At 33.1% G+C, this 24,195-nt stretch overlaps 1 protein-coding gene across 2 annotated transcripts; it reads right to left on the bottom strand.

The window, feature by feature from the left end:
• Window positions 1-14,022: 14,022 nt before the first annotated feature.
• LOC112797493 (TMV resistance protein N) lies at window positions 14,023-21,745 on the bottom strand. 2 transcript variants are annotated; one of them, XR_011881438.1, is made up of 7 exons: window positions 20,987-21,745; window positions 17,911-19,003; window positions 17,451-17,729; window positions 15,694-17,350; window positions 15,305-15,464; window positions 14,874-15,155; window positions 14,023-14,766 (listed from the first exon to the last, which is right to left on the bottom strand). XR_011881438.1 is itself a non-coding variant. In XM_025840465.3 (6 exons), exons 1-6 carry the CDS (start codon window positions 21,475-21,477, stop codon window positions 14,287-14,289), a joined length of 4,671 nt encoding a protein of 1,556 aa, XP_025696250.1. In that variant the 5' UTR covers window positions 21,478-21,745; the 3' UTR covers window positions 14,023-14,286. The 2 variants fall into 2 exon arrangements, 1 of the variants encoding a protein (XP_025696250.1); XM_025840465.3 differs by having other exon boundaries at window positions 15,305-17,350.
• Between the last annotated feature and the right edge of the window lie 2,450 nt (window positions 21,746-24,195).

The raw sequence follows: 24,195 nt of genomic DNA, 5'->3' as shown, positions 1-24,195 counted from the left end.
CATAGTTTTTAGTATGTTTTAGTTAGTTTTTATTATATTTTTATTAGTTTTTATTTAAAATTCACTTTTCTAGACTTTACTATGAGTTTGTGTATTTTTCTGTGATTTCAGGTATTTTCTGGCTGAAATTGAGGGACCTGAGCAAAAATCTGATTCAGAGGCTGAAAAGAACTGCAGATGCTGTTGGATTCTGACCTCCCTACACTTGAAGTAAATTTTTTGGAGCTAAAGAAGCCCAATTGGCGCGCTCTTAAATGAGTTGGAAATTAGACATCCAGGGCTTTCCAGCAATATATAATAGTCCATACTTTTCCCGAGATTTGATGGCCCAAACAGGCGTTCCAAGTCAGCTTCAGAATTCCCGGCGTTAAACGCCGGAACTGGCACAAAAGTGGGAGTTAAACGCCCAAACTGGCACAAAAGCTGGCGTTTAACTCCAAGAAAAGTCTCTATACATGGAAGCTTCAATGCTCAGCCCAAGCACACACCAAGTGGGCCCGGAAGTGGATTTTTACGTCATTTACTCATTTCTGTAAACCCTAGGCTACTAGTTCTCTATAAATAGGACCTTTTACTATTGTATTTTCAATCTTGGTTCTTCTGGTTCCCTCTCTGAGGCCGAAGCCAATGACCACCATTATCACTTATGTATTTTCAACGGTGGAGTTTCTACACACCATAGATTAAGGTGTGGAGCTCTGCTGTACCTCGAGTATCAATGCAATTACTATTGTTCTTCTATTCAATTCAGCTTATTCTTGTTCTAAGATATTCATTCGCACCCAAGAACATGATGAATATGATGATTATGTGATGCTCATCATCATTCTCACTTATGAACGCGTGCCTGACAACCACTTCCGTTCTACATGCAAACAAGGCTTGAATGTTTATCTCTTGGATTCCTTAATCAGAATCTTCGTGGTATAAGCTAGAATCCATTGGCGGCCATTCTTGAGAATCCGGATGGTCTAAACCTTGTCTGTGGTATTCTGAGTAGGATTCAGGGATTGAATGACTATGACGAGCTTCAAACTCGCGATTGTGGGGCGTTAGCGACAGACGCAAAAGAATCACTGGATTCTATTCCGACATAATCGAGAATCGACAGATGAATAGCCGTGTTGTGACATAGCGCGTTGAACATTTTCACTGAGAGGACGGGACTGTAGCCATTGACAACGGTGATGCCCAACATACAGCTTGCCATGGAAAGAAGTAAGAAGGATTGGATGAAGACAGTAGGAAAGCAGAGAGACGGAAGGGACAAAGCATCTCCATACGTTTATCTGAAATTCTCACCAATGAATTACATAAGTATCTCTATCTTTATTTTATGTTTTATTCATCTTTTAATTATCAATCCTCCATAACCATTTGAATCCGTCTGACTGAAATTTACAAGATGACCATAGCTTGCTTCATACCAACAATCTCTGTGGGATCGACCCTTACTCGCGTAAGGTTTATTACTTGGACGACCTAGTGCACTTGCTGGTTAGTTGTGCGAAGTTGTGATAAGGAGTTGAGATTACAATTGAGCGTACCATGTTGATGGCGCCATTGATGATCACAATTTCGTGCACCAGCATGCTTCGTTCCCCTCCCCAACCGATGTGGGACCTTACACTCCACCCCGCTAAGGGAGCCCAGCGCCCTCGCTGGCACATCGATCTGAGCTCCAGCTCTGATACCATCTATAACAACCCAGACCACTCGCTATCACGATATTGTCCACTTTAGCACACAAGGCCTTACGGTTTTGCCTTTGACGATAGGGATGATAGCCAAAACCCCCACACTCACTCGTCAAAACGCGTCATGCTAGGGAGATGTATCTACACCCTTATAAGGCATGCTTCGTTTTCCTCCCCAACCGATGTGGGACCTTACACATCATATTCCAAGGGAACAAAATTGCCAAGCGGACATTCTGTCAAAGCTCGCCAGTACACAATCACACACTGCTACTCTCTTACAATCCACTTTGATTACACCAAGCATCCATTTCATTAATATTTGCCACATTTCTAACGAGGATGATTGGCGATGACCTTATATCCAGTATATAAAAACTAGAAATATTTCCCCTTAAATTAGTAATTTGAAGAAATTAATCAGATAAGCTTCATTCTTTACATTGTTAAATGATAATTTGTATATACGAGGATATACTCATCCTCTGTTAAAGTATCTAAACAGGTCAGAAGCCAATCATGCCTTGGCCAAGGTCCATGAAGGAATATGCAGCACACATATAGGAGCACGAAGCTTATCATCCAAAATTCTCTGAGATGGTTTTTTCTGGCCGAGCTTACAAAAAGACTGTCATCAAAAGGTTAAAAGCTGTACAAATTGTCAAAAACATGCTCCAATAATACATGTACCAGTCGAGCTATTGCATCACTCTGAGATAAGTTGGCTATTCTATCAGTGGGGGATTGACACCCTCAATTCATTTCCTATTGCACCAGGACAGGTAAAATTTTTAGTTGTGGCTATTAACTATTTTTTCAAATGGATTGAGGTGCAACCACTGGCCAAAATCACGTCACAACAAATGATTTCCTTTATTTGGAAACACATTATATGCAGATTTGGTATACCTCATCATATTATTACTGACAATGGTCGCTAGCTTGTCAACAATAATTTCACATCTTTCTTACAAAACTTAAAAATTCAACAACACTTCTCTTCAGTTGAACATCCGCAAACTAATGGATTAGCTGAAGTCGCAAAAAAAGTTATCTTACATGCTTTGAGAAAGAAATTTGATGATGCAAAATAACTTTGGGCCGAGCTAATTCCAAAAATCCTTTGGGGTTATAACACCACTACAGATTCTACTACTAGGGAAACCCCATTTTGTTTAGTCTATGGGTCTGATGTAATGATTTCTTTGGAGATCTCTCAATCCTTACTAAGAACACAAGCAACCAATCATGATGAAGCTCAGAGAATCAAACTAGATTCAATTCAAGAAATCCAAGACATAGCCTCTGTCCACCACCGAGTAATGCAGCAAAACATACCTCAGTGGTACAATTAGAAGGTCAATCTTCGCTCATTTCAAGTTGGCGACTTGGTACTCAGAAAGACCGAGCAAGCCAGACGACCTCCACCTCATGGGAAACTTGCAACCAAATGGAAAGGTCCACTTAGAATTCTTGAAGTCCTCGGAAATGGGGCTTATAAGCTCGAATCTCTAGATGGTACAATGTTATCTTACACTTGAAATATTTCCTCTTTAAAGTAATATTATAATTAAAAAGACAGGGACATATTTGTACTCTTTTTCCTACTCACAAGACTTTTCCCAAAGAGAGTTTTGTTTGGAGAGATTTTAACGAGGCAAGTCTACCCACACCTTTGTAAACAAAGGTCATATAACAATTCATTATAGCTAAAGAAAGGTCGACCTATATCAATTATCTTCTTTCTTTTGATCTATATCAATCAGAACTATGACTACCTACAGTCAACTAACTCATTCAATCAAGTGTTGAACAATCACAACAATTTATCCACTAGTAATAACTTTTCAATTTGAAATTGCAATCATTCAACATATGCAATCAAACTCGATAATATTCAATTATCAAACAAAGTTCAACAAACAAGAAATTCTCGTCAAATATAAGTGCACTTCTATCAAATCTATGAAAGATAAGAATCAAACGCTTGGTATAATACATTACCAACTTATGGCAATCTAAAATGGTCATTGCCAAAGGATCAAATTCACCAATCAAAAGTTCATAGCTTATCAAACAGTTATAAGATATTATCCCAACAATATAAGTTCAAAAAACTATCCATTAAAATTAGGGGTGAAAACAGGTCAGACCAGGTAAATTGGCTTGGGCCTGTTATGTAGTTAATTGGATTGGGCCTAACCTACAACCTGCTATAGACATTTTTTAAAGTACTAAGGCTAACCTGTTAGTCAGTCTGACTTAGTCTGTAACCTGTTAAAAGGCCTGATAATTTTTTTTATAAAAAAAAAATATTATTTAAAAAAATTGTTTTTAATAAAAATATTTATATATAATATGTCATATTTAATATTTATAAGAATTTTTAAACTTTTGAAGTATTTAAAATATACAAAAGTATTTATAATAAAATATAATAAATTTAAAATATTCAATAATTTTGTTAATAATAAAAAATAATTTATATATTTAATTCTATTTTAACATGCCCAGGTAGACTTTATAGGCTGATGAGTCAGTATTTGATGATCATTTTTTGGTTGAATTGGACGAAATGCATCACATAAACTCACACTTAATCACCAAAATAGCATAATTTTGTGATTTCTCTCTAGATTTGACCTAAATGGGAAAACATGTATTTTTGTGCCTAAATTGACCATTTTAATTCCACTTTTATTCCATTCGACATCATGATATGTTTGTGAGTGATTTCAGGTCCTAGAGACAAGAATGGCTAGACAAAAGAGGAAGGAAGCATGCAAAAAGGGAGAACACATGAAGAAAATAAAGAAGCACACTGAAGTGTGCGCATGTACACACAACCTCCTGTGCGTACACACAAGTGGCGAAATCAGCAAGTGTGCGTGCACACACATATGTGGGTACGCACAGGTCCCAGCGTGTGACTTCATTAATGACGCACATGGCTCGTGATTTTGGGTGCCTCTTGTCCCAATTTTTAGTGTTTTTGAAGCTGATTGGATGCTATATCAAGAGAACTTCATTCCATATCAAAGGGAGCTCACTTTTAGATAGAAAAACACATTAGGAGTAGGAGTAGTGTAGATTAGAAAATTCTCTCTTATAGTTTTACTTAAATTTCATTATAGCATTTTATAGTTTCCATTTTGATCTTGGATTTTGCTCATCTTTATTGTAAGTACTCTTTAATTTCTTCTTTAATTACAATACTTTTGCTACTTTGTCTTATGGTTCAAGTTACTTTGTTAATATATGCAATTTTGATTTCTTAAAGTTTTAGTTAATGAATTTCATGTTTTATGATTTATACATGCTTGATTGAGTTTTTATTTTTGATATTGTGAATAGTTTGGTTATAGTTTTCATTTTTCTTCGAAATTTTACATATTTTGCTTTTATGCCCATAAGGTGTTTGTGAAAATGCCAACTATAGATTTAGAGTAGATTTTCACACCTTGACTTGGAAAATGAGTTCCTATGATACTAGAGTCATGATGTCCGACATTTAGTGGTAATTCTGGGTTGTTAGTTGATTCTTGTTTCCATTGACACTAGCTTTTTACTAAGTAATTAGTAAGTTAGCTAGGACTTATGGATTAAGGTCAATTATGCTTGCTTGACTTACTCCTCGATGTTAGGGGTTGACGAAGCGAGATTAACTCATCATAATTGCCATAGTTGTGGTTATGACGATGATAGGACTCCTTAATTCTCATTCCCAAGTCAATGCTCTTTTATACATTTATAGCATTTTCACTAAGTTTTGATCTTGTTTCCTTTTTAATTGCATTAATTTCCTTTTTGATCATTTGTTAGTTCTTTTATGTCTTAGTTCTTGTAATCTTTCTTTCCTTGAGTTAAGAAACCCCTTTCTTCACAACCAAGAGTGTGACATCTTAATTGCATAGTCCGAGAGAGACGACCCGGAACTTCAAACTCCCAGTTTTTATTTGTTTTGGATTGTGACAATCTTTTGAATTTAAACTTTGATGTTGGTCGATTGTTGGCTGGGACTATACTTGCAATGCTAATTCTATTTTGAAGAAAATTCCTAACCCACTTTAGGCCATTCATCACACGCCAATAAAGCTAATTAGTGAACCTGAGTCGGGTCTATTAACATATTAATGCTTTTACAAAAACTTGAGAACTATGCTTATTTTATAACAGGCCAGGCTGCAGGCTCCTGACAAGCCGCTTGCCTATTTCCATCCCTAATTACAATCCAAAAGAGCCAAAGCAAATTGGCAAATGGTAATTCTAAATTTCATCAAAACATTGATGATCAAAAGTATTTAAACCAAACTACAAACATCAATCAGTCAAGTTATCATTTTCCTCCTCGGCAGCATCATCGTCATCCACTAATAGCCCCTCTCAAACGACTTTACCAGGATTTATCGCCGAAAAGTCACTATCGGGGCTAATAGCTTCGCTTGCATAATAACACGCTCAAATCCCTTAGCAAAGGCATCTAAAAGTTTAGTTTGCCTACTATTCTCTAGATTTTTCAACTTTACGGTCACCTCAATCATTTGAGTATTCATATTCGAGAGATCACTTTCTTTAGCAATTCTACTTCTTTCTTAGAATTGCTTTTAACATATTTGAGCTCTTTTTCTTTCTCCGACAACTTCTTTTTAACCTCGCCTATGATATCATTCTTCTTCTCCAAATTACCTTTCAATCTGGCCAATGCATCAGTTTTCTCTAAAAATTTCTTATACTTCACCTCCCAACTTCGACCAATGCTCACCAGTCAAAATTCGAGCACCTAAATAAAGAAAACTCTTTCAACTAACTAATTTTTATAATATATATATATATATATATATATATATATATATATATATATATATATATATATAGTAAACTCATACTTGTAGGTGTTAATTAATTGTAACATTTCCAAGCTCATTCACTAAGTTCATATCAGATGAGGACTGCAACGTCTCATCTGCAACAACCATGAAGGAAAAAAATTTGTTCCATACTAAGGAACCATCACCATCTTTGGCAAAACCGTGCAATTTTTCTTGATTACTTACAAAAGTGGCCAGCTCTTCCAAAGGAATCTCTTTTGAATCTTTACTAAGTCATCAAACGCATCAACATCAATAAGGTCATATTTCCTCTTTTTAAAGATGATTTTCTTCCTCCATCGAGTCGGTTGATTGACCTCCCCTTTACCATCCCCATTCCCAGGGTTTGAAGATGAACCCTCATTTTCTAAATTTTTCGTCTTGAGACAAGCTCTTAAGCTCGAAGCCGAAACTCCTGAGTATTTTTCAGCTACAAAAAGAAAAGCACACATTAAGATACAAATATGAGCTATTTCTAAACATACAAATATTTCCTATCAAACCTTATCAAGATAGTTCACCACTGATATTCTGTCATCCTCCCATGGAAGCAAATCAAAACAGAAATTAATTTTTATCTACCAATAGCACCCAACAGATAGTCTATTATATACTCATTCATCAGATTTATTTCATCCGGACCCAAAATATGTTGTGGTTGTGAACACAACCAGAAAGAAAACTTCTCGCTGAGATATTCATCAAGATAAAACGAAAAATATTCTTCCGTCGATTTTATTTTCAAAAACATTTCTTTAAATCTTTGAACAATGACTTATATAGTTTAAAAATCGCAAACCTAGGCGAGCTATTCAAATTTACCCAAACCCCCTTAGTTTGAAACATCGAAAAGAACAACTCTAACGAAGGCTTCACTTTCAGAAACTCCATCAATATTTCAAAACACCTAAAAAATGTCCAACCATTTGGTTGTAACTGAGACGGTGCACAATTCAATTCCTTCAACATACTACACTCAAAATCTGTAAAAAGAAGCTTCACCCGAAACTCTTCCAAAATATAACTATACATATAGAAATACTCAAAATGGTTCTCTCTATGAAAGACACGCTCAGCCCTTGTGCATGGTAACAATTCTACCGAATCCCAGACCATACTATCTTTGAAGTATCTATTTCATCAACATTATCTTTATCAAGGAAGAGAAACCCACGAATTTTAACATTTCCCACCCACCCAATTATAAGACCATCATCATCAACCTTCTGCAACTCTTTTTCTTTTTTCTCAACCATTGTTTACCAGAGCACAAAATAGAAGAAGACGAAGGAATCAAAATCAGAGAGAGAGAGAGAGAGAGAAAGAGAGAGAGAAACCTCTTTTACTCATATCTTACTCTTCCAAAACATTTTTAACAAAACTGGACTTGCTTTAATGAAAACCTTCAAGATTTGCTTTAATGAAAACCTTCAAGATTCCAAATGAGTATGAGTATGCCAACATTCAATAAAATATTTCAGTACCAAATCAATCACAACCGTTGTTTCTCTTAGAAACCAACGGTAATAAATCTCATTGGAAACTGTAATTCTACCCACTCTTCATTTAATGAAAAGACTTTTTATTTTTTTTCTTTTTCAAGAAAATTAAAATCGCTACATTTAATTGTTTCAGATTCCATATTTATTTTGATAAAATATGTTGAACTAGAGGCTCCATACCCATATCAAAACGTTGAGTTATAACTCAATAAAAGCTCAACTTTTTTATCAAAATACCACCAGGCTAAACTTGGGGGTTGTGATATGACCATTATAAATCAGTTATACGTTATAACTCGGCTATAAATATTATAGATCGATTGTCAATAACAGTCATCAAAATAAGTACCAATACGCTCAGATATGTTATTACTCTCCGTTTAAAGCATCATTACTCAAGACATAATCGTTACCCTTCATTTCAGATATAAAGGAAAAGCTAAGAAGATTGTTCATATTATTGAAATTTGCAAAACCTATTATTCATTTACTGACTTGAGCGTCGGAGTGCCTTTTGTAGGTACTCACCCCTTGTTCTCTCATTGCCGACGTATAACCCATCCCGACGGAAAGCTTGCATATACTCATCGACAGACGAGCTATACATCGGCCAACCTCCACAAAACAACAATCATTATTAGAAAAATAAGATATTTTTTGTTTTTAAAATTTAATATTTTATGTCAAGTTAATTTTTTAAAAAGTTTTTCATTGTGAATTTCTATTTTTTTAAATAAAAAAATTAGAGATCAAATAGGATGAGCACAAAACTATATAAATACTTAAAATCATAAACTCTTAAACTTGAAGGGTATAAGTGATATGTGTGATTTTTTTATAATAACCAATGTTTTGAAAATCGGACTAAACCGGCCAGTAGAACCAGTTAAACCGAGAACCGGCATAGAAAATAGTCCGGTCCTCCTGCTAAAACCGCTGATGGCAAAATCGCTAGGGAACCGCTAAACCAGCCAATTGGACCGGATCAAAAACCAATCGATTCATATGAAACGCTATCGTTTTGATTTGTTAAGGGAAAAAAATTTTCCCACCCACCCCCACGCGAGTTTCCCTCTCAATCCCTCACCCCACCAAACACCCCCTCTTTTGAAAGACAAACGCAGAACACATAGCAAAAGCAAGCCCTGGTTCCTTCCCAACCCAAAAATCCAGCTTCCCGTTCGTCCGTGTCGGCGTCTCCGCAACCTCTTCCTTCTCCTTCTCCGCGGCATCTCCCCTTTATAGCTCGGTACGTCTTTCATTCCTAGGTGAAATCACTGCTCGAGGCCTCCAGCTGGTGCGCCATGGTGTCGCCGTCGTCTGGCCGTCGTGTCTTCGTGGTCCCACTGTTAGTGCGGAATTTAAAATCTACAAACTAACTGGCAAGTGCACCAAGTCGTGCCAAGTAGTACCTCTGGTGAATGAGGGTCGATCCCACGAGGATTGATGGATCAAGCAATAATGATTGAGTGATTGGCTTAGTCAGACAAACAGAAAATGGTGTTTTGAAAGTTCAATTGCATTACTCAGTAAATCAGAGAATCAGAAAAGCAAGCAGTAAACAAGTAGTGAATAATATATGGAGAGACAGTTAAGGCTTTAGAGTTATCTATTTTTCGGATTGACTTTTCTTACTAACTATTTTAATCATGCAAGATTTAATTCATGGCAACTATAAGTGACTAAACCCTAATTCCTTAGACCTTTTTGGACTCTTCTAACCTTCATCAACCGCCAATTCCTTGGTCACTTAATTCTAATTAGAGGGTGAAGTTCAATTCTAGTTATATGCCAAAGAAACCCTAATTACCCAAATATAAGAGGATTATATGTCACGTATCCCGTTAAGTCCAGATAATTAGAAGTTTAGGAGAATATGTTTTCAAGCTGTTGTTCAAGTAAAGAGCTTTTCCAAGTTATACGAGAACGCAATTAGAACAAGGGTCATACTTCCGTTCTACCTAAATTCATAAGATAAAGAATGAAAACAATTCTTGAAATAGAAATCAGTACATGAATTAAAATAGAAAAATAATAGTATCAATCTATTCAATAGACAGAGCTCCTAACCTTAACAGTGGAGATTTAGTTGCTCATGGTTTAGAGAGAAAACTAGCATTCTGAAAAACTGTAAATTGCGAAATGAGGTAGAAGAGAAGAGAAGAGCCCCAACGGCTGATTCTTTTCCCTTTTATATCTAATCCTAATTAATGTAAAATATATTTCCTAAAAACTAAATAATATCTGTTCCTAATTATAAAAGAAATAAAGTTTAATCAAAATTAATTTAATTCTGCGTGTAGCCTTGTATGAGTAAATGGGGACCACTTTGGTACTAAAGGTTGCGGCGCCAAACTTGGAAGAAACCAAGTTTGGCGTGGAGTGGGCAGAGCTCCCCTTTTGCTTCTTGGCTTATGGCGCCAAACTTGACACTAATCAAGTTTAGCGTGGAGTGGTGCGCACATACTTTCCTTGGATCCTTTGAGTTCGCACCGAACTTGAGTAAAATCAAGTTCGGCGTGGAGATGGCAGCGTGTATCCTCCTTGGGACTTCTTGGTGGTGCATCCAAGTTTGGCGTGGAGGTGGCCAAATTCTCTTCTTGACATAATGGAGTTGGCGCCAAACTTGGAAGAATCCAAGTTTGGCGTGGAGGTGGCAGCAAGCTCTCTTCATTCTCCGTCCTTGACTCCAATTTTGTTAAATTCGTCCAAAACGCTACCTGAAATAAACAGAATTGTACACAGCTCAAAGTAGCATTTATAGTGGCTAAAATATATTAAATCTTGATCAAACCTAACAATTCAAATGTAAATTCACTAGGAAAAGACAGAGAAGATGCTCACGCATCAGTTGTCGTATTTCTGCTGTCAGTGGAAGGTTAGTGAAATTGTGATTTACTTATTTGAGGTTAGTAGAAAGTTGAGTTTGTTACTCAATTTCAGGGATTTGAGGTTGAATTTGTGATTTGTGATTTCTTGGGTCTTTTGTAATGCTGCCGATTTGAGTTTAGAATTTGTGATTACTAATTTACTGATTTGAGGTTAGTAAAAGGTTGAGTCTGTGTTACTCTGTTTCAGGAATTCGAGGTTGAATTTGTAATTTGTGACTTTTTGGGTCTTTTGTAATGCTGTTGATTTGAATTTAGAATTTGTGATTACTGATTAGTGACTTGTTAAGCTGCTGTTGTTGTTATGCACTTATGCTGCTGTTTTGTTATGGACTTATGGCACTGAGTGTTTTGAATTTTGAATTTGTGATAAGTAATTTGTGATTTGTGATTAGTGATTAGTGATTTTGTTATGCTATTGTTTGGAATTAATTTTGGGATGATTATTTGTTATGCTCCTGTTTTGAATTAATTTAGGAGTGATTAATGATTATTTCTAGTTGTACTGTTGCTGTTTGCACCATTGATTTAGGATTTTGATGATTGATAAATCATTAAATCTTCATAATATTTAGATATTTCTTTTCACTATTTAACTTTTGAGCCTGTATTTTGATAAGATCATATGAATTTGGTTGACATTTCATGTAATGTTATTTGGAAGAGTAAGATTATATTAGACTATAATTATATTTTATGATGTTTATTTATAATTTATTATTATTTTATTTTGAAACAGTTTTTTCGATTGAACTACCAATTGAACTGATTGGACTAATAAACCAATAAACTAATAATTAGAACGATTTGATGACCGATTCAATTTTCCAAACCTTAATAATAACACTTGGAGTATAAATTAATCGAATAGATACATATTACTTCATTAATTAATCAAATAGATACATATTACTTCATTAAGACTTTTAAAAAAAATTACACTAAAAATATTTAATCTTAATGACATAATTTTTTATTTATGCACTTGAACGATATTTAAATTTTATAAATAATAAAAAAGATATTTATAAATTAAATATAATATATTAATAATTAATAGTATTATTAATTATTTTCTGTCAAATCGTTATAGTACTCAAACCACAAAATGTTAGCAAGTTGTATCCTTTGAGAAAGTGAAGAAGAGTCACACTCATTAAAGTTTAGTCACACCCATTCAAGTAGTACGTAATTTATTATATTTGATTATTTCATGCAATAAATATACATAAATATATCCATCTATTCACAATTTTATGTGACAATTAAGTGACATATTAAAATTAAATGTGCATTTCAATTATTGAGAGTATTGAAATCTTCTTTTGTTTAAGAGGCTATAGAACTTTTTTATTGTTATTAAATAAATAATTTATAGGTTTTATTATATTTTAAATACTAAATTTTAGTCTCTATTATTGCTATCGAAAATTTTTCTACAAAAAAAAAATAAATAAAATATGGGCAAAGAATAAGAATTCATTTCAATTAAATTGTGCAAGTAATATTGACTAGTTTTTTTTATATGAAAAAAAATATTAGTATTTTTGTTAGAAATAAAATTATTTAGTGTATATATGTAGATGAATTTTGTAAATCAGAAATTAATATATAAAGGGCGTGTTGTAACATATGGGTAACGTGCGGCAATATTCTAGCCAACACGCAAGGAGCGTGTTGTAATACGTGAAGAAATGTGTTGAATATCTCCATAATATTAAAATATATTTCAAATGTCAATATTCAATCAAAACATTATATCTACTCTTATATTAAAAATAATTTCTGAGCAATATTTTATAAGTAGAATAATAATTTCTATTCTAATGCTAAAGAAGACAATCAATACCGTACATAGACCCATAATTTCAAATGCATATTAATATTAGTTGTGACTGGTATAGTACAAAACCCTTAAAAAAGAGAGGAATATAGAAGTTTATATTGTTTGTAATGATTAAGCCAATCAATTATAACTCAAATCGCTCCATAGTCGTTTCGAGACGTAGCAAAAATTAGTGTGTTGGGTCGAGGTACTGAGTGCCTTATAGGACCGCAAGATATGGCAAAAAATAGTGTCTTGCTTCGGGAAATGACAGTAGATCATAAATTCTTTGGTTGAGGTGCTGGATGACTCATGGAGAAGCGCTAATAAAAACAAGATCATGGCATTTATGTTTTTAGAAAGTAAGAACATGAGATGAGTAAGAGAGTACGGGACTCCTTTTATTTCATTGGAAAATAATTTATTATTATTATTTAAAATAATTTATTAAAAGCTGATTGGCTGATTTTAAAATCATTAGAGAAAAAATGACTTAAACGTAATGTACAAATAGTTGGTATCAATTTTTATATAATAAAAATAAAAAAAAATCTAGGAAGTCAATTCTAATATAAGCCAATTCAACCTAATTTCCTTTTATTTCTAATTTTAAAATTCTAATAATTAGGATAGTGAAATCTATGCTTATTCGAGAAGACCATGGCAAAGAACATCTATTAACTTTCCTGCATGTAAACGGTCTTTGGTGGTGCGCAATGGCAAAGGACTCATCACCAAGAGGATGCTAAATGACGCAGCTGAATTTGTGCGGTATCCAGGTTCTTACCTTTACATTCTCTGTTCAGTTGATGACTACTTTATCAATGAATTTTGCCTTGATTGCATTGAACTATTAGTTGAGGACACTCGACATGGTAGTGTTGAAATATTGAGCTCCGTGGCACGTTAGGTGATTGATTCTTGGTCATATGTACCTGTCCTTGCTTGAAGTTGAAGCTGCCACAAATGCTTCCTCACAAGTGGGTAATTTATTCTATGTTTGGATCTTTCTGTATTGGTTAGAGTTAACTTTTAACAATCTATCAATTGGTAATTTGGTATGCTATATGTTTGATTTGAGGAAAATATATAAAGTAAGCATTTATGTATCTGTAAAGATGATCTTGTCGTAATTGTTTTCAGAAAATTGATATGAAAATACTTTTCTTACGTCTTGATCTTGGCTGTGGGATTCACTTTTGTTGAACAAAAGAATGATATGAAATATGATACAATATGACATGATAAAAAATTATTTTATCTGAAATATAATACTAATAAGTTTCTAAACATACAGTAATCTGATCAACAAGCCAGGAAACAAGTCATATAAAATCCATAGTGAAATTTGAGATGTCTAGGAGACAAAATGTGGAAGCATGAATTTAGTGACAGAGTTCCTCCCTACATATTCTTGGGAGGTCCAGTCAATTATTAATGGGAAGAGTGTTAGGAGGCCAGCAGATTGTATGATTTGTAGCCATCAATTAGCCGTCAATAGTGTTTTTAATTGTGCGAGATTTTATCTAATGATAGAGAACTACTTATTTTTCTTTTACTGGCTAAGTGTTGGCCAGAATCTAATAAAAGTGCTGGCTCCCTAGACTTTCTCTTATTGATAGTGATGGGAAGGCGAAAAAGTGAGGAAGGCAATTCCCTCACAGCCGTTCCCTCTAAACATAGCCTGGATAACTGTTTCATGCACTCCCCGAATTCTGGTCTATTTTCAAAACTCCGGCAGTCCTTTAGAATTAACTCCTTGAGGGATGTCATATACAGTATTCCCGGAAAAGTTTTAAGACTTATACACTTGCTTAAGTCCAACAGAACAAGATTCTCATGTAGTAGAAGGGATGGATGAACCTCTCTGAGGTCTGGACAGTCACCAAGAATAAGTGTTTCAAGAATAGGAGTCCCAGAAAAGTCAGGTGTTTCCTTTAAATACCATGAATGACTCAAATTCAAGTATTTCAGGTTTCCAAGAAACTGGTCAAAAAAAAAAGGAAAATATTTAAAAGGAATACTAATCTTAGATAAAAGGGTCAGGTCAGTATGATTAAATTTAATAAAGCGCTTAAAGAAAGGGTCTTTACCTTTTTCCCAAGCCAAAGTTCCTCAATTCTGCTAAATCGTAGTTCAATTTCAGCAAATTCATGTTCTGTTTCTGCAAGGGGTAGTGTTTTTAAAGGACATCTCCACCAGTGCAGAACTTTTAATGTGCTAGGAAGGCAAGGAAGGTCGGATGGAGGTTCCACTTCCACTTCCACACCACATAATATGAGAAGTTTTGACAGCTTTAGTTTGGAGAAGGCTTCAAACCTCAAATGCTTCTCAGAACTTGAGTTTAGCACTATACTTTGAATTGCTTCAGTTCCCTACACAGGAAATCAAAGCAAACAAAAATATTTTATGCATTTATTCTGTATTTTAATTTAATTCCACATTTGGCTAAATTAACACCATTTTACATGATTGGTATTATCTTATTTTGTGCATTCTATAGTTGAGAAAAAACGACACATACCTTCTTTTGAGCAAGTACAGAATTAAGATCCTCGTAACACCACAATCTGCTACGCTTACTAGGATCATTTGGAGATTCTTGAATTACAATTCGTTTTCCCATTTCTTCAAGCAGATCATGCATCTCCAATTGATCATATTTATTTATAGTGACCAATGATCTGTTAATCAAAATATGAAGACCAAGTTCAGCCTGATAACCACATCCTTCTAATATCCTTGTTACATTACCTTTCTCATATCCTTTAAAGAAACAAGCAATATCTAGAAAAATATTTTTTTCCATATCATCTAAACCATCAAAGCTTATTTTCAATACATCAATAATTTCAGAATGTGAAAACTGCTTTATTTTTTCAATAGCACTGTGCCAAACCACAATAGGTCTACCATTAAGATAAGAACCCAATACTTGAAGTGCCAATGGGAGACCACCGCTGTATTTAACCACTTCTTTAACCACTTCTTTGGACAAATCCAAAAACTCTTCTGAAGGTTTTGGCAGGTTAAAAGCTTCTAAAGAAAAGAGGTTAAGGGCTTCACTTTCCATTAACCCTTCAACGTTATAAGTTTCATGCACCTCTTGTAAAGGGAAGGGAGGTAAGAGTTGAGGTGGGTCAGAGCTTTTGCGAGATGCCAAATGGCAAATAGAGGCCTCCGCTGTGGCGGCTGGCTCTATCTCTTCTTCATATATTGGAGAGTCAACCACGAGCATCTTATTTCTAGAAGCTGAAGAATGTGAAATGTCCATGTTCAGTTCAAGAGTTGCTTTTCTTTTCTTGAAATCTTGCATGTCTTGCTTGAACACCCAACGTGCTCCACATCTCTTTACTCGGATATCAATATTGTCATCATCTGGAGATAAAATTTGGAAGCGATTGTGTTGGCATAACAGCTTACTACAATAGTAACCGTTCACGCACACAATGAACAAATTATCTGAACCATCGAACGGGTATAAACTCGCGTTGATGAATTCTTTACCATTGCAGATCACCGATGGCATTATTGGGTAAATATCTTCTTCAATTTCAATTACGAAACAGAGAGCAAGTGCGATGGTTTCAATTGAAGGGCAATTCTGCGGGAATGAGACTGATACTCCGTTATCTTCTTCCTGATGCTCAAACCATGCTGGAATTTCCTCCCCTGTGATCAACATTTGCAAGAAGTCTTCACGATCTTGGCTAGCTGATTCTGCAAAGCCACAACACGCCTTTGATATAACTTCATCAACATTCCATGCAGCTAGTGAATAACAACCCCCTGCGCCTAATTCTCTTAGACTTGATGGAAGCTCTGGTAAAACCTCCAATTCGGAGCAATCCCATAGCTGCAGACGTGTAAGTCTGGTAAGTTGATGGATACTTATTGGAACTCTTAAAAACATGTTCTCAGATAAATCCAAATCCGTCAACGATGCTAAGTGGGCAATATCATAGGAAAGGGTCGACTCTTCTCTAGATGAGCCGTCAGAATCATCATAATCAGCTCTGACTGTGAGGGACTCTATGTCTGTATATGCCAGAATAATTTTCGATAACTGTTTCATGCATTCCCCAAATTCTGGCAGTCTCCTCAAACTACTGCAGGAGTATAGATCTAGTCTCTCGAGTGAACTCATCTCCAATTTATCTCCAAGTGTTTCAAGTCTCTCACAATATCCTAAATTCAATTCAACAAGCCTCTTGTGGTGTGCGAGAGACGGGTGAATATAATCCAGCTCCTTGCATCCCCGAAGATCAAGTATTTTAAGATTGGGAGCCCCAGAAAGATCTGGCAGTCTTCTCAAACTACTGCACCAGTCTAGATATAGTTCCTCGAGTGAACTCATCTCCAATTTATCTCCAAGTGTTTCAAGTCTCTCACAACATCCTAAATTCAATTCAACAAGCCTCTTGTGGTGTGCGAGAGACGGGTGAATATAATCCAGCTCCTCGCATTCCCTAAGATCAAGTTCTTTAAGATTGGGAGCCATAGAAAGATCTGGCGTTTGCTTCAGCTGTTTGCACCCGACCAGATTCAAGTACTCTAACTTTTCTAGAACCTGAAAAAACATAAAAAAAAAAATATATCACATGGATAATATTTTTGTTGGAAATGTTTATGTAATAAAATTTGATAAAACTGTTGATGAAAAGGTCTACCTTCTGTCCATCCCATAACTCTACAATTTCGCTATAAGGCAGATCAATTTCAACAAGTTCATAGCTTTGATGATCTGTAAGGGGCAGAATTTTCAGTGGACAATGTCTCCAGCGAAATATCTTTAATGTGCAAGGAATATAGCAGAGAATGGGAGCTTTCACGTCATCTAAAATGAGAAGCTTTAACTGGCACATTTTTGATAAAGATAAATCTCTCTGAATCACCTCAGCCTCGCTATACCACTTACGTAGAACGATGCCATGAGTTGCTTTAGTTTTCTACACATACACGTAAATAAATAAATAAACAATTAAAAAAACCAATGAAAAAACTATACTGATTGAGATAACCACAAAAACGAAAAAATAGTTTTTAGTTATCTAGATATAATATCAAAGACATTGTCAAATCCTTATTTTAATTCTATGCATCCTATAGTTGAGAAAAAACGACACTCACCTCCTTTTGAGCAAGTACAAATTCAACATCCTCCGAACACCACAATCTGCTACGGTTACAAGCATCATTCGGAGATTCCTGAATTACAATTTGTTTGCCCATTTCTTCAAGCAGATCATGCATCCCCAAACAACCATGTATGTCTATAGTGATCAATGATTTATTAATCAAAATATCAATACCGATTTCAGCATCATGACCACATCTTTTTAATTTCTTTGTTACACCATCTTTCTCATCTCCTTTAAAGAAACAAGCAATATCTAAAAAAATATCCTTTTCTGTATCTTCTAAACCCTCATAGCTTATTTTCAATACATCAATAATTTCAGAATGTGAAGTCTTCTTTATTCTTTCAATAGCACTATACCAAACCGCAATAGGTCTACCATTAAGATAGGAACCCAATACTTCAAGTGCCAATGGGAGACCACCGCTATATTTGACTACTTCTTTGGACAAATCCAAAAACCCTTCTGTAGGCTTCTGCTGTTTAAAGGCTTTCAAACAAAAGAGGTTAAGGGCTTCACTTTCCACTAACCCTTCAACCTCGTAAGTTTCATGCACCTCTGGTCCCTTTAGCGCCTCTACGTCTCTAGTTGTAATTATTATTCTGCTTCCAGGACCAAACCAAGCTTGCTCCCCAGCCAAATTCTCTAATTGATTTTCTTGATTTACATCATCAAGAATAAGAAGTACCTTTTTGAGACGTAAAGAGTTTTGAATTATTGTCCTCCCATCATACTGGTTATAAACAGCATTTGAACTTATATTCATTTGATCAAGAAGTTGTTTTTGCATGTCAGTAATATCTTTTTTCTCACAGTTCTCCCTTACATTGGCAAGAAAGCAAGTAACTTCAAATCCACATCGAATGGTTTCAAAGACAGCTCTAGCAATAGTGGTCTTACCCATGCCGCCCATTCCCGATATGCCTATAAAGCGAACATCATTCAATCCAAGGCCCATGAGAGTAATCACTTGTTCCACTTTTGAATTAATCCCCACAAGATTCTTCATTGAAGATGGCAACTTAGGAATCAATATTTCAAATATATGTTGAGCAATATTTTCCACAAGTACTGCTTCGTCCCTGTTTAGGGAAAGAGAATTTCTTTGTAAGTCTAGCATCACATAAGAAAAATAAAAGCAACAACTTTTATTATAAAAAAGAAATTTTGTAATAAGATAAAGGAAGACAATACAACACAAAACAACTGAAGTTTACAAAAACAATTTTCTTTTACAAAAGTTATTTGTAATAAGCTATATATATTTTCCAGGTAATTTATCCATTTGATATAGTTTTTTATAAATTTATTTTAATTTGATACCTGATTCATTGAATTATTATTAGTTAGGTGGCATACTAACAAACCGTATTATACGAAAGAATTTCAAATTATATAAATCATCATAAAATTAAAAACTCTTGATATCTATTTATGCCTATTAAGAAATAAAAAAGAATAATGCAATATATATTTTTGAGAAATACTCCAAATTAGTTTTTAAAAATTTTTTAATAATACATTTTAATTCTAAACAAATTTTAATTATTAAATTAGCATTCAATTTTTGTTTTGATAGACAAATCAATTTTCAAATCACATTATTTGTCTCTATGAAAAAACTAATCTTAGAATTTTAAAAATTTTTAGAAATCATAATGTTTGTTATTAAATAACGATATGTATTGTTTTGTTTAACTTTTTAACTAAAATTTAATACGAGAATTAATGTCTAATAAAATATAAAGTTAGAGACTGATTTAATAGTTAAAATTTGTTAAAAATTATTTTCTTTTACAAAAAATCTTTTGGGAATTAATTTGGATTATTATGCTGTACTTTTAGTATTTATTATCAATATCATTCTATCTATTTTATCATATAAAAGTTAATACAAATCTATTATATAAAATGAACTTATGACATATTGGTTTTTATGATTGTGTCACGCCAGTAATTTTATATAGATGGTAATTTTATAATTTTACAAAATAAAAATAAAAAATTTCTATATAATAATGATACAAAAATAATTAAATTTAATAGCTATTATTATTCTATTAAATTAAAAAATAATGATTAAATATAATTAATATCTATATATAATTAATATCTATATTAAAACTATAATAATTTTCACATTAATTATAAATATTAAACTATATACAAATTACAAATATTTTTATAAATGAGTCAAAAAGTTTAACATTAATCCACTTATTATCTCATTAATTTTTAGATATTAATATTATTTAAATTAATTCCATTGTGGTATCATATATTATTTTATTAGGAGATCTTTATTTAATATGTAATTCAAGAAAAAAAATGTGGTAGACGAAAATAACCATAATTATTATTCCATTATTATATTTAAACTCAAACTTATAGTAATTCGTTCATAGTGTGATTGTATCTACCTCGAAGAAGAAAAGAAATTATTCCATGTATTACTATAAACTTTAATTCAAATATTTATTTTTTCAAAAAAAAAAACATCTATTAAAGATTGATTTGTCTAACTGAATGAAAAAAATAAAAAGCTAATTTGACAATAAATTTTTTCTAAGAACGAAAATTATGAATGTAGGTAGATATGGTTTAAATCTATTTTGCAAAACAAATCATATGAACCAGAATATAATTTGTTACTATTTAATTTTATTTTTCAATTAGAAATTGATATGTATATAGAAAAAAATTTAAACATTATGGCTAATTTTTAGTATACTGTTAGTCTGTTACCCTCGTTGCTTAAACATTGCATTCTATTTGCTTTAGAAAAATATTTAAAATGTTGTATTACAAAATAATAATACTATTATATAATGTTAAGAGTAATATCTCTTATCGATCTTAAAAATTTTTTAGTGAAACATTTTAATTATTCCATTTACCGGAGCAATTTTAACAAGCAGATCCATGTTATTTGTTAAAATGGTATCTATAATGAATTAATGATTGCAGTTTTGTTTATAGGGACATGGATCTAAAAGTTTGAACATGTATAGCAGATAAATTGTAGTAATAACAAGAGTAATTAGGTAATGATTAGTTTAGCTTACTGATTTTTGGAGGTCCAACCAGAATGAGCAGCTACTTGTGTTAGCGCATCTCTCCATCTTTTGACCTTCTCACTGTCATGTCTCTTTTCGTGTTTCTTCAAAGCTTTCTCAAAGCTTCCTCTTTGGTGCCTCACATCACTAGGCTCCACACCGTAGAACACTGCCTCGATCTGTTGCCCCAGCTGGTTCTTACACTCAATTATCTTTTGGAGCTCATCCAAGCACCAACTGGAGGAAGCGTAGTCCGGTGAGAAAACGATGACTGCAAACATCGACTCTTCAATTGCTTTGAGGAGTTCTTTTGAAATAACATCACCTTTTCGAAGGTTTTGGTCATCTTTGTAGGTTGTGATTCCCTTCCTGTTGAGGGCCGCATAGAGATGGCCAGTGAAGCCTGTGCGAGTGTCTTCTCCCCTGAAACTCAAGAACACGTGATAGGTCCATGATCTTGTTGGTGGTGGAATTGAACCAGAAGAGGACCCGGATGCCATATGTTAGAAGCTTCAAGATCTGAATTGTATGTGCAGCAGAAGATCCAAAAATTGTGTGCGGTTGAAGACTGAATCAGAGAGTTAACGAGATCACTTAAGATAAAGTTGTGTGGAAGAGAGAAAGGAAAGTGAGGTGGACGCTGCTATGTGGGAAATTGGGAATAATGAAGGAGACACGAAGCAATGAATACCCGAGTCAAAGCAGGCACAGTTTGTTATACTCACAAGCAATTTATTGTAAGATTTAATTTGGATGGACTCATGGTTTAAAGCGTTTTACACTATGCAATCACTTTTATAGTTATTTTTAGGTTTAATTATTTGATATATCTTTAAAATTTTATTAAATTTTTAATTAAATTTTTATATTTTTTTAATTAAATTTCTATAAATTATTTTTTTTAATTTAATCCCTCTCAACATTAAATATAAAAAATGTATATAAATTATAAAATTATTTGTATATTCTTATTTTTTATCTTTTTTATCATCTTTTCATTATTAGTAGTTGATTTTAGTATACACGTAACATTTATTCTTCCTGAATATATAGTTACTTTCTAAAATCTTCTCTCTCACAACTATGAAATAACAGTAATGATAAATAATAATGATAACACATTAATTAGTTTAATTTTCACTATTGCATGCAGCTATATCTTCCACCATTGCCGCCGCCGTCGCCACCGCCACCACCATGGCGTCGTCCCACCTTTCCCGCCACCACGTTCCTCCCCGAGTCCCTTCCCTCCCTTGTCCTCTGTGCTACCCTCTTCCTCCGCTATTCCCATCCCCACCCCCACTCTTGTCCACGATCTCGTTGGCGCCATAGCCACCGTGAATCCTTACTAAGTCTATCCCTCCCTCTGATTATCCATCCTATTTTCAACCACAACTGTGGTGATTCTTGTCCCGATCCCTTCCTACTATTGCCTACTTTATGCACCGAAATGCCGTCATCTTTCACCACCAACAAGGCAACGATATTGACGCTCTCTCAACAAAGCCAACAACTTATTCTTTATGAATCAAATCCAGTTCTCATCCAGTCACTAGTGGAATCACCACAATCATTATTTCCTTTAAATTACTTTTACGACAAACAATATAACTAAGTCAAACAAGATCTCTACGATAAACAAAGTGATCTAACATGGCCGTTTGGGGATCTTCAAGGATTTAACGACGATGACTTTAGAAAATCGAAGAATATGACGGAGAAATGCAAAGGAGAAACGTGGCTGCACAGGATTTTAGAGAACAACTTAAAGTTGGTTATAATTCTCTAATTTTGGGACAAAATGCCAATGATTCTTTTGTTATTTTGAAAATATGAAGGTGTCCTCAATTATGTATTCTAACCCAATTACAAGAATATTTTGTTTTTTAATAGAATATTCTGTTATTTTAAACATTTTGTTTACAGTCGGAACTAAATTAAAAAAAAATAACATATAAGGACCTAATTGAAAAACAAGTATAAGAACTTATTAAAAATTTGATGAAATTATAGAGACCTGCAGAATAATTAAATCTTATTTTTATTGACGTGACATTTCGTAATTAAATACACGTGTAAAATTACTTTACGCTCACAGTCCATCAAAATTAAATTCTCTATTATATTATTATCATAATATATATTACGAATTCCCCCACAATAAAATCTTTAGATAGTTTATAAATACAATATATTTCTCGACTCATGAGATAATTTTTGGAGTTAAATTAAATCTATTTAATCTCAATTCTAATACAATATAAATACGATATATTCGAATCAATCTTATTAAATCACTTACCTGCAAATGTTCACACTTTAGACCATTATTGCAAAACATAAAAAAAATTGAAAAATTGTTACTTGTCTTTTAAATTTTTAGTCTTTAGTCAATTTTTTTATTTAAATAATATTATTTAATTAATTTAAATATTCACTTTTATAAAAAGTTATTTATTTTTTTATAAGAAGTTATTTGTTTTTTAGTTTCTCTCTTCTAAAAATTGAATAATAGACAATTTTTAAAAAATATCTAGTTACACTGAAAAAAATTGTATTATAAATATCACAACTCTTGCAATAAAATCTCTAAATAATTTTTAAATATGGGACATCTTTTATCTTATAAATTTTTAAAGTTAAATTAAATTAACTCAATTTGATTTCTAATAAAATAAAAAAATAAATTACAATCATCGCATGTCTATCATATAATATTATAATATTTATTATGATGTCTAAAAGTTATTTTTTAATTATTAAAAAAATTAAATAATTAATATTTAATTTAAAAATAAAAAATTAAAATATTTAAATTTATTATAAAAAATAAATTAAACGAAAATTGAACACAAAAAAAACATAGAATTGACTTAATATAATACTGAATATACCAAAAAGTTTTTTTCTTGTTTCCACAATTCAAGTTGTGAAAACTGAAAAGAAGCAAAGGAAATTTCGTATAGGAAGTGCCTTCACCTGATCACTGCCAACAGAAAGCGTGTGGAAATTAATTTGGTTGGTCAACATATATAGACCTCTCTATTTTTTCGGGTGATATTAGATAATCAAAAATTAATTACAATATAAAAATATTATATAAAAATTTTTATTTTTTTAATAAGTAAGTGATATATACTTTTTTATCACTTATTCTTCTTATTATCTAATATTTTTCTGCATGTTTAAAGTTATTAATGATTTTTCCAAAATTAATT

Source organism: Arachis hypogaea, chromosome 4 (assembly GCF_003086295.3).
Source record: "Arachis hypogaea cultivar Tifrunner chromosome 4, arahy.Tifrunner.gnm2.J5K5, whole genome shotgun sequence".
NCBI lineage: Eukaryota > Viridiplantae > Streptophyta > Magnoliopsida > Fabales > Fabaceae > Arachis > Arachis hypogaea.
This window is presented reverse-complemented; position numbering and strand designations above follow the sequence as displayed.

What these genes read in the sequence shown, in the direction of transcription:
- LOC112797493 (XM_025840465.3), bottom strand. Translation starts at nt 21,477, where the DNA reads ATGGCATCCGGGTCCTCTTCTGGTTCAATTCCACCACCAACAAGATCA. An exon ending in GGTTGGACCTCCAAAAATCA is followed by an intron (nt 19,004 to 20,986) that starts GTAAGCTAAACT and finishes TTCCCTAAACAG; the next exon opens with GGACGAAGCAGTACTTGTGG. An exon ending in TTGTACTTGCTCAAAAGGAG is followed by an intron (nt 17,730 to 17,910) that starts GTGAGTGTCGTT and finishes GTGTATGTGTAG; the next exon opens with AAAACTAAAGCAACTCATGG.